We start from the raw sequence: 14,844 nt of genomic DNA on the forward strand, positions 1-14,844 counted from the left end.
GGATATTGAAATATTAAAAAAGAATCAGTCAGAGATGACAAATACAATATCAGAAATGAAGATCACAATGGAAGGAATTAAAAACAGGATGGATACAGCTGAGGATCGAATCAGCAAGTTAGAGGACAACTGGAATGAAGGCATGAAAGCAGAGAAGAAAAGAGAAAAGAGACTCAAAAAGTCAGAGGAAACTCTTAGAGAGCTCTGTGACAACATGAAGAGAAATAACATCCGCATCATAGGGGTTCCTGAAGAAGAAGAAAAAGAACAAGGGATAGAGACTTTGTTCAATCACATCATAGCTGAAAACTTCCCTAAATTAATGCAAGAGAAACTCTCACAAGTTCAAGAAGCATAGAGGACTCCATTAAAGAGAAACCCAAAGAAACCTACACCATGACACATCATAATTAAAATACCAAAGCTAAGCGATAAAGAGAAAATATTAAAAGCTGCAAGAGAAAAAAAAGTTATCACCTACAAAGGAGCCCACATAAGAATGACATCCAACTTCTCAACAGAAACACTTGAGGCCAGAAGGGAATGGCAAGAAATATTCAAAGTAATGCAGAACAAGAACCTACAACCAAGACTACTTTATCCAGCAAGGCTATCATTTAAAATTAAAGGAGAAATAAAAAGTTTCCCAGACAAAAAAAAACTCAAGGAATTCATTACAACCAAACCAATGCTGCAGGAAATGTTAAGGGGCATGGTGTAAACAGACCAAAGTGGGAAAAGAATATAGCAAAAGAGAAATATAGCAAAAGAGAAATACAGCTTTAAAGAATAAAATGGCAATAAACAATTACATGTCAATAATAACCCTAAATGTAAATGGATTAAATGATCTAACCAAAAAACATAGGGTAGCTGCATGGATAAGAAAACAGGACCCATACATATGCTGTCTACAAGAGACAGACCTTAAAACAAAAGATGCACATAGGTTAAAGGTAAAAGGATGGAAAAAAACATTTCATGCAAATGGAAATGAAAAAAAAAGTTGGGGTAGCAATACTTATATCAGACAAAATGGACTTTAAAACAAAGAACATAGTAAGAGATAAAGAAGGCCACTACATAATGATAAAGGGAGCAATCCAACAGGAAGATATAATTATTATAAATATCTACGCACCTAATATAGAAGCACCTAAATATATAAAGCAGACTTTGATGGATATAAAGAGTGAGATCAACAGCAACACTATAATAGTAGGGGATTTTAATACCCCACTAACATCACTAGATAGATCCTCAACAAAGAAAATTAACAAAGAAACAGCAGACTTAAAGGACACACTAGATCAACTCAATTTAATAGATATCTACAGAACTTTTCACCCTAAAGCAGCAGAATATACATTCTTTTCAAGTGCTCACGGTACATTCTCTAGGATAGACCACATGTTAGGGCACAAAAGTGGTCTCAACAAATTTAAGATTGAAATCATATCAATCACTTTCTCTGATCACAATGGCATGAAACTAGTAATCAACCACAACAGAAAAGCTCAAAAATTCTCAAACACATGGAAACTAAATAGCAGGTTGTTAAATAACGAATGGATTAAGGATGAGATCAAAGAAGAAATAAAAAAATTCCTAGAAATGAATGATAACGAACATACAACAACTCAAAATTTATGGTACACAGCAAAAGCAGTACTGAGAGGGAAGTTCATAGCACTACAGGCACACTTTAAGAAGTTAGAAAAAGCTCAAATAAACAACTTAATCCTGCATCTAAAAGAACTAGAAAAAGAACAGCACGTAAAGCCTAAATGTAGTAGAAGGAAGGAAATAATAAAGATCAGAGTGGAAATAAATGACATAGAGACTAAAGAAACAATACAGAGGATCAATGAAACTAGGAGCTGGTTTTTTGAAAAGGTAAACAAGATTTATGAGCCTTTAACTAGACTCACCAAGAAAAAGAGAGAGAGGACTCAAATAAATAAAATTAGAAATGAGAGGGGAGAAATAACAACTGACACAACAGAAATACAAAAAATTGTGAGAAAATACTATGAAGAACTGTATGCCAAAAAACTAGACAACCTAGATGAAATAGACAAATTCCTTGAAACATACAATCTTCCAAAAATCAGTCTGGAAGAATCAGAAAACCTAAACAGACCGATTACACCAAATGAGATCGAAACAGTTATCAAAAAACTCCCAACAAAGAAAAGTCCTGGGCCAGATGGCTTCACAAGTGAATTCTACCAACTATTCAAAGAAGAACTAACTCCTATCCTTCTCAAGCTATTTCAAAAAATTCAAGAGGAAGGAAGACTTCCAAGCTCCTTTTATAAGGCAAGCATAATTCTGATTCCAAAACCAGGCAAAGACAACACAAAGAAAAAAATATAGGCCAATATCCCTGATGAATATAGATGCTAAAATCCTCAACAAAATATTAGCAAACCGGATCCAACAATATATGGAAAATATCATACACCATGATCAAGTGGGATTTATTCTGGGGAGGCAAGGCTGGTACAATATTTGCAAATCTATCAATGTTATTCATCACATAAATGAAAGGAAGGAGAAAAACCACATGATAGTTTCAATAGATGCAGAAAAAGCATTTAATAAAATCCAGCACCCATTCATGATCAAAACTCTCAGCAAAGTGGGAATACAGGGAACATACCTCAATATGATAAAGGCCATCTATGAGAAACCCACAGCCAACATCATACTCAATGGGCAAAAATTAAAAGCAATCCCCTTAAGATCAGGAACAAGGCAGGGGTGCCCCCTTTCACCACTCTTATTCAACATAGTCCTGGAAGTCCTAGCCACAGCAATCAGACAAGAAGAAGAAATACAAGGCATTCAAGTTGGAAAAGAAGAAGTAAAGCTATCATTATTTGCAGATGATATGATACTGTATATAGAAAACCCTAAAGTCTCAGTCAAAAAACTACTGGACCTGATAAATGAATTCAGCAAGGTGGCAGGATATAAAATTAATACTCAGAAATCAGAGGCATTTTTATACACCAACAATGAACAATCAGAAATAGAAATTAAGAAAACAATCCCCTTCATCATTGCAACCAAAAAATAAAGTACCTAGGAGTACATTTAACCAAGGAGACTAAAGACTTGTACTCAGAAAATTATAAAACATTGATAAAAGAAATCAAGGAAGATACAAACAAGTGGAAGCATATACCATGCTCATGGTTAAGAAGAATAAACATCATTAAAATGTCTATATTACCCAAAGTAATTTATAAATTCAATGCAATACCAATTAAAATACCAGTGACATACTTTAAAGATTTAGATCACATATTCCAAAAATTTATATGGAACCAAAAGAGAACACGAATAGCCTCAGCAATCTTAAAAAAGAAGAATAAAGGGGGAGGTATCACAGTTCCTGATATTAAGCTATACTACAAGGCCATTGTACTCAAAACAGCCTGGTACTGGCATAAGAACAGGCACATAGATCAATGGAACAGAACAGAGAACCCAGAAATAAACCCACAGCTCTATGGATAACTGATACTTGACAAAGGAGGTAAGGAAATACAATGGAGTAAAGACAGCCTCTTCAACAAATGGTGTTGGGAAAATTGGACAACAACCTGCAAAAAAATGAAACTAGACCACCAACTTACACCATTCACAAAAATAAACTCAAAATAGATAAAAGACTTATATGTAAGGCGTGAAACCATAAGCATCTTAGAAGAAAACATAGGCAGTAAGCTCTCTGACATCTCTCGCAGCGATATATTTGCTGATTTATCTCCACGGACAAGTCAAATAAAAGACAGGATAAACAAATGGGACTATATCAAATTAAAAAGCTTTTGCATGGCCAAAGACAATAAGAACAGAATAAAAAGACAAACTACACAATGGGAGAACATATTTGACAGTATGTCTGATAAGGGGTTAATAACCAAAATTTATAAAGAACTTGTAAATCTCAACATCAGAAAGACAAACAATCTAATCAAAAAATGGGCAAAAGAAATGAATAGACACTTCTCCAAAGAGGATATACAGATGGCCAATAGGCATATGAAAAAATGCTCAACATCATTAATCATTAGAGAAATGCAAATTAAAACCACAATGAGATATCACCTCACACCGTTCAGAATGGCGCTCATCAACAAAACAACACAGAATAAGTGCTGGCGAGGATGTGGAGAAAAGGGAACCCTCCTGCATTGCTGGTGGGAATGCAGACTGGTGCAGCCTCTGTGGAAAACAGTATGGAGATTCCTCAAAAAATTGAAAATCGAACTGCCTTTTGACCCAGCCATCCCACTTTTAGGAATATACCCCAAGGACACCATAGAATGGTTCCAGAAGGAGAAATGCACCCCCATGTTTATAGCAGCATTGTTCACAATAGCAAAGATCTGGAAACAGCCCAAGTGTCCGTCAGAGGACGAGTGGATTAAAAAGCTTTGGTACATATATACTATGGAATACTACTCAGCCATAAGAAATGATGACATTGGATCATTTACAATAACATGGATGGACCTTGATAACATTATGCGGAGTGAAATAAGTAAATTAGAAAAAAACTAAGAACTATATGAACCAATGCATAGATGGGACATAAAAATGAGACTTAGAGACATGGACAAGAATGTGATGGTAACAGGGCGTGGGGTGGAGGGGTGAGGAAGGGGCGAGGAAGGAGAGGGAAGGAGTGGGAGGAGGGTAGGGGCACAAAGAAAACCAGATAGAAGGTGACAGAGGATGATTTGACTTTGAGTGAGGGGTATGCAGCATAATCAAAGGTCAAAATAATCTGGAGATGTTTTCTTGGAACATATGTACCCTGATTTGTCAATGTCACTGCATTAAAATTAAAAAAATAAGATTAAAAAAAATCAATCAATAAAAATTTAAAAAAAAAATTTTTTTTTAAATCACCTGGCCTGTTGTAGCACAGTGGATATAGCGTCAACCTAAAATGCTGAAGTTGCCGGTTTGAAACCCTGGCCTTGCCCAGTCAGGGCACATATGACAAGCACACAATAAACAACTAAAGTAAAGCAAAAAAAAAAAAAAATCTATAGTTGCATATTAAGATCAAAATCAATAAACAGGTAAAGAAAGACATTACATTATGAAAATATACAAAGAATGTATAAGAATCATAAAAGCATCCTCATAAAAATAGAAGCTAAACGCTTTGCCATGGTAAGTTTTATGCTTTAACTTTTATCAACAAGAACATTAGGTCCACCAATAATAAAAAGTAATTTATCAATTCAGTCTCCTGACCACTCTCCTATCTAAACTACTGCTGCCTTCACCTCCACCCCAGGCCACTTACTCTATAGCAGCTATTTTCAACCATTTCATCTCATGGCACACATAAACTAACTACTAAAATTCTGCAGCACAACAAAAAATATATTTTTTGCCGATCTGACAAAAAAAATAGATATAAATTTTATTCATTCGCATTAGATGGCTATAGAAGTGCTGGCCATTGTCATTTTTTGGTTGGACAATCTATGGGAAAAGAGGTCAGTGCCTCTAACTAAAAACCATGCCCTCACATATTTTAAAATCTCTTGCAGCACACCAGTGTGCCGTGACATACCGGTTGAAAACCGCTTTTCTATAGCATATCAACCTGTTAGTTTATTATTACAAAATTTATGACAATTGTAAATTGTATTGTTTACATGTATGTTTACTTGTTTAGTGCACTACTTTCATTAGTATTAAGCTCCTTAAGGGCAGTGATCTTATCTGTCTAGTTAACCAGTATATTCCTAAAGCCCAAATTAATGCCCAACACATAATAACCCTCAAGTACATGTTTACTGATCTAATTAAATAATCAATACCTTTCATGTTCTGTCATTTCAGAAATAGATAGATTTCTGGACAAAAATTCTCTTAGAGTTCCCTTTTTTTTCTTTTTTTTTCTGGGTATATCTGTGGCCTTAATACAGGAGAAAACAAAAATGTTACAAACTAAAATTAAATTTTGAATACAATACTATAACTTACTCATGCTAATCTCTTGACATTAAAATACAGTGATTTCTTTACACCTCTCAATTAAAATTATTATTAAAAGTAACAAAGTACTCCTATAGACAAAAAATATCATTATAAAAACATCCATACTTAAGTACTTAAGAATTACTATAACATATTATATAATTATAAATTTATGCTTGTTAGCATTTCCTTCTGTTTAATGTTATAATAAATCATAATGTAATCATCTATAGATACATAAACTCTTCATTTCATTAACTTAAAATTCGTAACTCATATGAAACTTACTTTTCCCATCTCCATTATTGCAGCTTTGAACTTCACAGGTTTAGATTCCTTTGTATCCAATATATTGTCCTTATATTTATTTTTTTTTACTCCAAGTAGGGACTCATTTCTCCTAATGCAAAAAAGACAAAGTCAGTTAAAAGAATCTGCAAGAATTTGCAAAACTACCTCAAAGTAATAAATCTTTAATGAATGTTGTCAGTAAAATTATGCAAGAAGACTATCTAAAATTGTTTGTGTTCCATGCATAAATTAGACTGTGATAATATACCTGGTCATCAAGGAATAGTTGGCCTCTCAAAAGAGCAAAATGTAAACTGTTCCATAAAATTTGATTAGAGTTGATGTGTGATGTAGAAAAAATAGAAATGAAAAAAAAAAAGAAAAAAATAGAATTGGACCAAAAATAAAATCTGAAAACATCACCATAAAACTAAAACTACATAAGAGTGACTATAGACAAGCTACCTTACTTCCAACAGATTTTAGTCTATTTGGTTCCATCATGTTCAAGTTTCCGGCCACTATCACCTTCTGGGTACCTACAAAGGCTTCGTATTTTAGATGACTACTAAACTTTTTGCCTTCCCCCAATCACCTGTAGGGGTTCTCAACCTTGTTTTTTAATCTGTCATGAACCCCTTGTGACAATTTGGCCCACTTTCCAAATACTATAAAGTCTTTCATCCCATCTTCTTTTGAAACTTATTACTTATTTTCCTGAAATTTATGTATTTCCCAAAATTTGTATTTCCTTTGGTAAGTACAGCATTACCCTGTTATAACATGATAAACAGGATCCAAAGCCAAATTGAATAAAATGTAGGGTCCCATCAATGCAAGGCTAATAGAATGACTGGGTGAGTCTGGATAGCTAATTCCAGGAGTTACAGTTACAAATTCATCTTGGCCCCCCTGGTGGTTGGCCTCCTGCTTCAATTTTGATGATGATGAGCATCCTGTGGTTGGCTGGAACTACAGCCCAGCGGCAGCAATTCCAGGAATCTCCCAGTTAGTCAGTATTCATTTTGGCAAATGTTTTGTCTTCCTAAACTAGGAAGGTTGGACCAGTGACTATTAAGGATTTGGAGATCCATCCACTGCAACAGGCAACCTGAGACTGGTTGTCTGCTCTTTTCCAATTAGTTTGGTCTCTTCCTTACTTCCTCCTTATCTTACGCCACCAGAATGCTTGACTTGGTTGCTGTATTCCAGAAAAAGATGGAAATGCGAGGAGGTCATGAATGCATACCTGAGAAACCATCTTCCCAATCCTCTCAACATTCTCCTCCATACTCAGCAGAACTTTGATCTACTGAATAAATTAGACTCCTTCACAGTTCAACTTCTTCATAGGATGCTTCCTCCTAGTTCTGACTACTTTCTATTTATGTTGTGTTGTAAAAGAAATAGTATTTTTTTAATTTCTGTGTGGTCAACATTATTGAACTTTAATTTCAGTTTATTTCTTATTTTATTATTTATATTAGTACATGTTTCTGACTAAAAGCATTGAGTCCCAACAGCTGTCTGCTTATTATTTCAAAAACATTTTATATTTTATCTGATAATACAAATTTCTTTTACTCTTTCTAATTTTTCAAATATTTTATTATCCTAACCCATTCCATATAACTTAATCTGATTGGAATTGCATTGAACTTATAAATTAATTTGAAGGTAACAAATCTTGACAATATTCCATCACCCCCCTGAGTAATATGCCATGTTTCTCTATTTATTCAAGTCGTTTTTACTATTTCTTAGTAAGGATGTTTGGTCTTCTTTATATGAACCTAAGTTCTCTCACAACTCCTAATAAATTTAATCTTGTGCTTCATAGAAATGGGATAATTTTTCTATTGTACTGTTTCTATTGCAATTTTGCATCTAGACATTCTGTGGAATCCTACTATTAGTTCTGATAGTTGATAGTTTTCAGTTAATTAAATTATTAAGCTAAAAAATAATTATTTAAAAATACCAATCATTTTATCTTTACTTTCAGAGGACTTTATTGTGAAATTCATTTGACAAACATTTTTGAGACTCTATTATATGATAATCAAATTTTAATCATAATTTTTATTTCTTTTGTTCTGCTAGTTCATTTATTTTGTTTTTTAGATTCAATTGTTTACAGGTATGTAATTCATCACCATTTTAGTGTTCATATTTTTTATCTTATTCTTATTTTTCAAGGAAGACCCTATAACATTAACATTTTATGTAATACTGGTTTGGTGGTGATAAACTCCTTTAGCTTTTTCTTGTCTGAGAAGCTCTTTATCTGTCTTTCAATTCTAAATGATTGCTTTGCTGGGTAGAATAATCTTGGCTATAGGTCCTTACTTTTCATCACTTTGAATATTTCTTGCCAATACTTTTTGTCCTGCAAAATTTCTGTTGAAAAATAAACTGATAGTCTGATGGGAGCTCCCTTGTAGGTAACTAACTGCTTTTCTTGGTGATTTTTAAGATTCTCTCTTTGTCTTTAACCTTTTGCATTTTAATTTTTATTTTCTTAAGTGAGAAGCAGGGAGGCAGAGAGACAGACTCCCACATGTGCCCTAAACAGAATCCACCCAGCAAGCCCCCTATGGGGTAATGCTCTGCCCATTTGTGGCCATTGTTCTGTTGCTTGGCATCCAAGCTATTTTAGCACCTGAGGTGAGGCCATGGAGCCATCTTCAGTGCCCAGGGCCAACTTGCTCCAACCAACTTGCTCCCATGGCTGCAGGAGGGAGAGAGAGAAAGAAAGAGAAGGGAGAGGGGTGTAGAAGCAGATGGTCGCTTCTCCTGTGTGCCCTGACCAGGAATCAAACCTGGGACATCCACATGCCCGGCCAATGCTCTACCACTAACCCAACTGGCCAGGGCTTTTATATTTTAATTATGTGTCTTGGTGTGGTTCTCCTTGGGTTCATGTTGTTTGGGACTCTACACTTACTGGACTTGTATATCTAATTCTTTCATCAGGTTAGGAAGGTTTTCTGTCATTTTTTCAAACAGGTTTTCAATTTCTTGCTCACTCTTTCTTCCTTTCAGCACCTCCATGATGCAAATGTTATTATGCTTAAAGTTGTCCCAGAGGCTCCTTACACTATCCTCGTTTTTTGGATTCTTTATTCTTTTTGTTGTTCTAATTGGGTATTTTATGCTTCACTATATTCTAAATTGCTGATTTAATTCTTAGCTTTATCTACTCTACTGTCAATTTCCTATAACTTATTCTCCATTTCAGTTAGTGTATACTTCATTTCTTACTGGTTCTATTTTATGGTTTCTATGTCCTTTTTTATGCTATTGAAGTTCTCACTACATTCATTGAGCATCCTTATAACCAGTGTTTTGAACTCTGCATGTAGTAGATTGTCTCCATTTTGTTTAGTTATTTTTCTGGTGTATTTTTCTGTTCTTTCATTTGGAAAATGGTTCTTTGTCTCCTTGTTTTGGCAGCCTCCCAGTGTTTATTTCTATGTATTAGGTAGAGCTGCTATGTCTCTCAAGTTTGGTAAAGTGGCCTCACGTAGTAGGTTTTCTGTAGGGTCCCACAAACCACAGTGGAGGATCAGCTGTGCAGGGCGCCCGTCCCTCATGAGGCTGGACTTAAACTTCAGTGGGGTCTGGTGCCTGCTGAGTATGTCACTTGTGGAGGTGGTTAAGTAGTGCTTCAACATGATCTGAAGCTATCCTAGCTCTGGTGTTTGTCAGGAGGTGCAGGCCAAGGTCAGTTGCTGCCTGTGTTCTGCCTGGAGACTCTGGGCATGAGCTACAAAGAGATCTGCAGATGGCTGCTAATTTTACTGGGCTTGGGCAAGGCCAAGCTGCGAACCAAGGCCAGCTGCTGCTAGTGCCGGGCCACTTAGCAAAAGTACGGGATGCTGAGGTAAGTTGCTGCTTGTTTGAGAGATTTTAGGAAAGTCTGAAGTATGAGCCAAGACAGGCTATTCATATGGAAAAATCACTGGAAACACTTTGAGTGGCCTGCAAGTTTGGTGTGCTGGGAGGGCTCAGAAAAAGAACAATGACCTCTGCCCGCACTTTCGTTTGTCAGAAAGCTGCCCCTCTAGCTCTTGTCAGATAATTCAATGCCTCTTGAGGTGCTGACCCAGTGCTGGAGCAAGAGGGAGTAAGTCCAAGTTAGTCAGTGCACAGGCCCTTTAAGAGGAACTGCCTGGAACTCCAGCAGCACTCTGTCTCACCCAGCCATATCCCCTACTGGCTTTTACAGCTAGAAGTGATGGGGACTTGTCTTCCTGGCTCTGGAACCCTGAACTGGGGGGCCAGGTGTGGGGCTGGGACCCCCATTCTTTAGGGGAACTTCTGAAGCCAAGATGTTCCTTCCAATTTTTATCTGCCACACGTAGGTGTGAGACAAGTCCATTCTGAGTCTCTGCCCCTACTACCAATGATGTCTTTAAATCCTTAGTTGTAGGACGTACGTACATTCAGCTAGATTTCAGGTGGTTCTGAATGGTGGTTGTTCTGCAGTTTAGTTGTAATTTTGATGTGGTTGTGGGAGATGAGTGTTACACATTTACCTACCTTGCCCATCTTGACTGGAAGCTTGTAATTTCTATTTATTATTTTAATGCATTGGCAAGAACTTTCAAAACAATGTTAAGTGGTAGAAGAAATAATAGTTTTCCTTATTGTAGAGCTTATTTTAACAGAAAATATTCTTCTAATCCTAATTTACCAGGAATGATTGCTGAATTTTACATGATATTTTAGCATCTATTAAAGATTCAACTATCAGTGATAATTATATTTGTAGATTTCCTTGTCATTTATTTATATTGAGAATATAATTTCTATTTTCACTGCTGAATTTAGAAGCTAGTATCTTATTTTGGATTTTTGCTTCTATATACTGCTAGTAAGACCAACCCATAATTTTCTATTATTTATTATCTTGTTATAAAGCTATTACCAGAGCCTGCTGTGATAAATTTAGGAGACTTTATACCAATGTTCTGAAGTAACTTTACATAAAACAAAAATTATTCGTTTCTTTCAAATACGTAAAAACTAGCCTTAAAAAATCTGAGCTATCCAATTTTATAGAGCTTTAGTCAATTCTTCTAAGTAAAATATTTCCAGATTATCACCCCTTTCAATTAGATTTTTTAATTTATTCATATTAAATTGTATATACTGTTATCTAATGTTTGTTTAACCTCTTCAAATGTATAATTATTTTCTCTTGAATTAGTTGTATTTTGTTTTTTTCTTATTATACCAGCAACAAATTTACCTAATTTATTTATATCTTCAGAAAATCAGCTCTAGCACTTTTCTATTGAACTAGTTTAAAACCAACTTATGGCCCTGGCCGGTTGACTCAGAGGTGGAGCGTCGGCCTGGCGTGCGGGGGACCCGGGTTCGATTCCCGGTCAGGGCACATGGGGGAAGCGCCCATTTGCTTCTCCACCCCCACCCCCTCCTTCCTCTCTGTCTCTCTCTTCCCCTCCGGCAGCCGAGGCTCCATTGGAGCAAAGATGGCCCGGGTGCTGGGGATGGCTCCTTGGCCTCTGCCCCAGGCACTAGAGTGGCTCTGGTCGTGACAGAGCGACGCCCCGGAGGGGCAGGGCATCGCCCCCTGGTGGGCAGAGCGTGGCCCCTGGTGGGCATGCCGGGTGGATCCCGGTCGGGCGCATGCGGGAGTCTGTCTGACTGTCTCTCCCCATTTCCAGCTTCAGAAGAATGCAAAAAAATAAATAAATAAAATTAAAAAATAAAAAATAAATTAAATTAAATTAAAAAAAACAACTTATAATTGATTTCAATTTTTATTTTCCTTTTTCTTTCTTAGATTTATTTTATTTTTCTAACTTTGTAAATTAAAGTTCATGTAATTTTATTTTTCCTGTTTAGTAATAAAAGTTTCTAAAGCTAAAAATTTTCTCTCAACTGTTGCTTTGAGGATATTTGATATTGCCTACATTCTCATTATTGTTATTATTATTTATTTATTTATTTTGTATTTTTCTGAAGTGAGATGCGAGGAGGCAGACAGACTCCCACATGTGCCCGACCAGGATCCAATCAGCAGCCAACTAAGGGGCGATGCTCTGCCCATCTGGGGCATTGTTCCATTGCAACAGGAGCCATTCTAGTGCCTGGGGCAGCCATGTAGCCATCCTCAGTGCCTGGGCCAGCTTTGCTCCAATGGAGCCTTGGCTATAGGAGGGGAAGAGAGAGACAGAGAGAAAGTAGAGGGGGAAGGGGGAAGAAGCAGCTGGGCACTTCTCCTGTGTGCCTAAGCTGAGAATCAAACCCATGACTTCCACATGCTGGGCTGATGCTCTGATGCTCTCCAAGCCAACCAGCCAGGGCTCATTATCGTTATTTTTAAAAGGCTCCATACCTTTAGTTAGATTCTTTTTTTCAGTCAATAATTGTATATGCTAATAATTTATTTTGTTCTAAACTTACAGTTTTATTGTACTTTAAGAGAATGTGGTCCTATAAAATTAAGACTCATGGACATGGATAAGAGTGCAGTGGTTACCGGGGGAGGGAAAGGGAGAGAAGAAAGGGAGGGGGTGGGGGAGTGGAGGGACATAAAGAAAACCAAATAAAGGTGATGGAGGACAATTTCACTTTGGGTGATGGGTATACAACATAATCAAATGTCAAAATGATCTGGATATGTTTTCTCTGAATCTATGTACTCTAAATGATCGATGTCACCCCATTAAAATTAATTGTCTAAATAAAAATTTTAAAAAAGATAGAATGTGGTCCTTACAAATTTTAGTCTGGGTGATCTACTGAACTTTATTTTTTAGCTTGCATATTTTTAAAAATTTAATAACTGCTTTAAATGGTGTTGAGTTTCAACTGATTATATATATTAAATTAATCTTAATTATAATACACTATAGGTCCATTTTCTATGTCCTTTCTCTTTCTTTTTTAAAGTCGCATGTTAAACTCTATATTATTATGTTTCTATCAAATTAGCCTTGTTTTTTTCAGCCATTATCTCTATTTCCTTTGACTTTTTGTTCTGTTGATCATGAAGGTTCATGAAATATCCTCACTATAATTTATAAGCATTATTGGCAGAATCGCCCACTTTGAATGTGAAAAGGTAGCACTGAGAACTAAAAAACTTAACATTCTTTTTTTTTTTTGTATTTTTCTGAAGCTGGAAACGAGGAGAGACAGTCAGACAGACTCCTGCATGCGCCCGACCGGGATCCACCCGGCACGCCCACCAGGGGGCGACACTTTGCCCACCAGGGGGCGATGCTCTGCCCCTCTGGGGCGTCACTCTGTCGCGACCAGAGCCACTCTAGCGCCTGGGGCAGAGGCCAAGGAGCCATCCCCAGTGCCCGGGCCATCTTTGCTCCAATGGAGCCTCACTGCGGGAGGGGAAGAGAGAGACAGAGAAGAAGGAGAGGGGGAGGGGTGGAGAAGCAGATGGGCGCTTCTCCTGTGTGCCCTGGCCGGGAATCGAACCCGGGATTTCTGCACGCCAGGCCAACGCTCTACCACTGAGCCAACTGGCCAAGGCCAAAAAATTAACATTCTTTACATGTTAACAGGACAATTGATTAAAAAAATTGTTTTAAGGGAAAAAATACTAAAGTTTAATTCAAGTCCCCGCACTAAAATAAATTCCATATGGATTAAAACATTAAATGTAAATCATAAAATCATAAGAGTTGGAAGAAAATACAGCTGCATATGTGTCTGTTACAGTATAAGAAAATTGTTTTGTATAGAACTATGTTAAGCATATGAACACAAAAGAAGACATAGTACTATCAAAGCAGAAATCAAGGTGTTGCATCTGCCCCTCCACTATACTCCCTGACTTGGACAAGAGCATTCTAAAACATCTGCTCAGCCTTTGAATTGAAATTATTACCTTTGGTTTGAACTCATTTATACTGCTCAATTTTCAACCTCGGGTCTTTTACTTTACCACTGGTCAATGTTTCTAAGCCTGACTGTTATTCAAATAAGTTTATAAATATGTTATATAGGTTTGCTTGTTTATAGTTTGCATTGGGTGTGGGGGACAGGCTATAAGCAGGCAGCATCATTATACCCTAAGCCTTAGCTTTAAGACTAAGCCTTTCCCACCCTAAGTGACTTTGTATCAGAGACTTCCCTGTTTATATATTAAATTAAAGGTTTTGATTTCTACACTATAAAATGGGCAGACCAGGAGTTTGCTCTCTCTCGGTTCCTGAGATTAGCATTAGAGAGGAGAGCAGAGAAAGGCCACGTGGAGGAGAGGAGAAACAGCCAAGATGGTAGAGTGCTGAAGGAGAAGCCAGTTTGTGCAGAGTTTGTGCAAAGAGAAGGAGATGGGGAACAGAGGTGAATAAGGCTGGTGAGGTAGAACCTTTGATTCTAGGAAACTTGGATGAGTCAGTGGCTTTGGGAGCCCTGAATGGAAAGGGAAGTGTTTTCCCACTGTGTGTATTTCTTGCCCACCAGGTGCAAGGTAGGATTAAAGGTAATGGCCCACCAGTTCTTGGCTCTGTTGTTTCATTACCGTCTGTCCGAATCAAA

General features: G+C 36.9%; 1 protein-coding gene across 1 annotated transcript in view; it reads right to left on the minus strand.

The window, feature by feature from the left end:
* Positions 1-14,844, minus strand: part of CFAP54 (cilia and flagella associated protein 54) — a 322,454-nt gene that overhangs the window by 179,706 nt on the left and 127,904 nt on the right. Inside the window, exons 31-32 of the mRNA XM_066357258.1 lie at positions 6,307-6,418; positions 5,859-5,956 (exon numbers count right to left, since the gene is read on the minus strand). Coding sequence (XP_066213355.1) covers positions 5,859-5,956; positions 6,307-6,418 — 210 coding nt within the window. The remainder of the gene's footprint in view (positions 1-5,858; positions 5,957-6,306; positions 6,419-14,844) is intronic.

The sequence above is a fragment of the Saccopteryx leptura genome, chromosome 1, assembly GCF_036850995.1.
Source record: "Saccopteryx leptura isolate mSacLep1 chromosome 1, mSacLep1_pri_phased_curated, whole genome shotgun sequence".
NCBI lineage: Eukaryota > Metazoa > Chordata > Mammalia > Chiroptera > Emballonuridae > Saccopteryx > Saccopteryx leptura.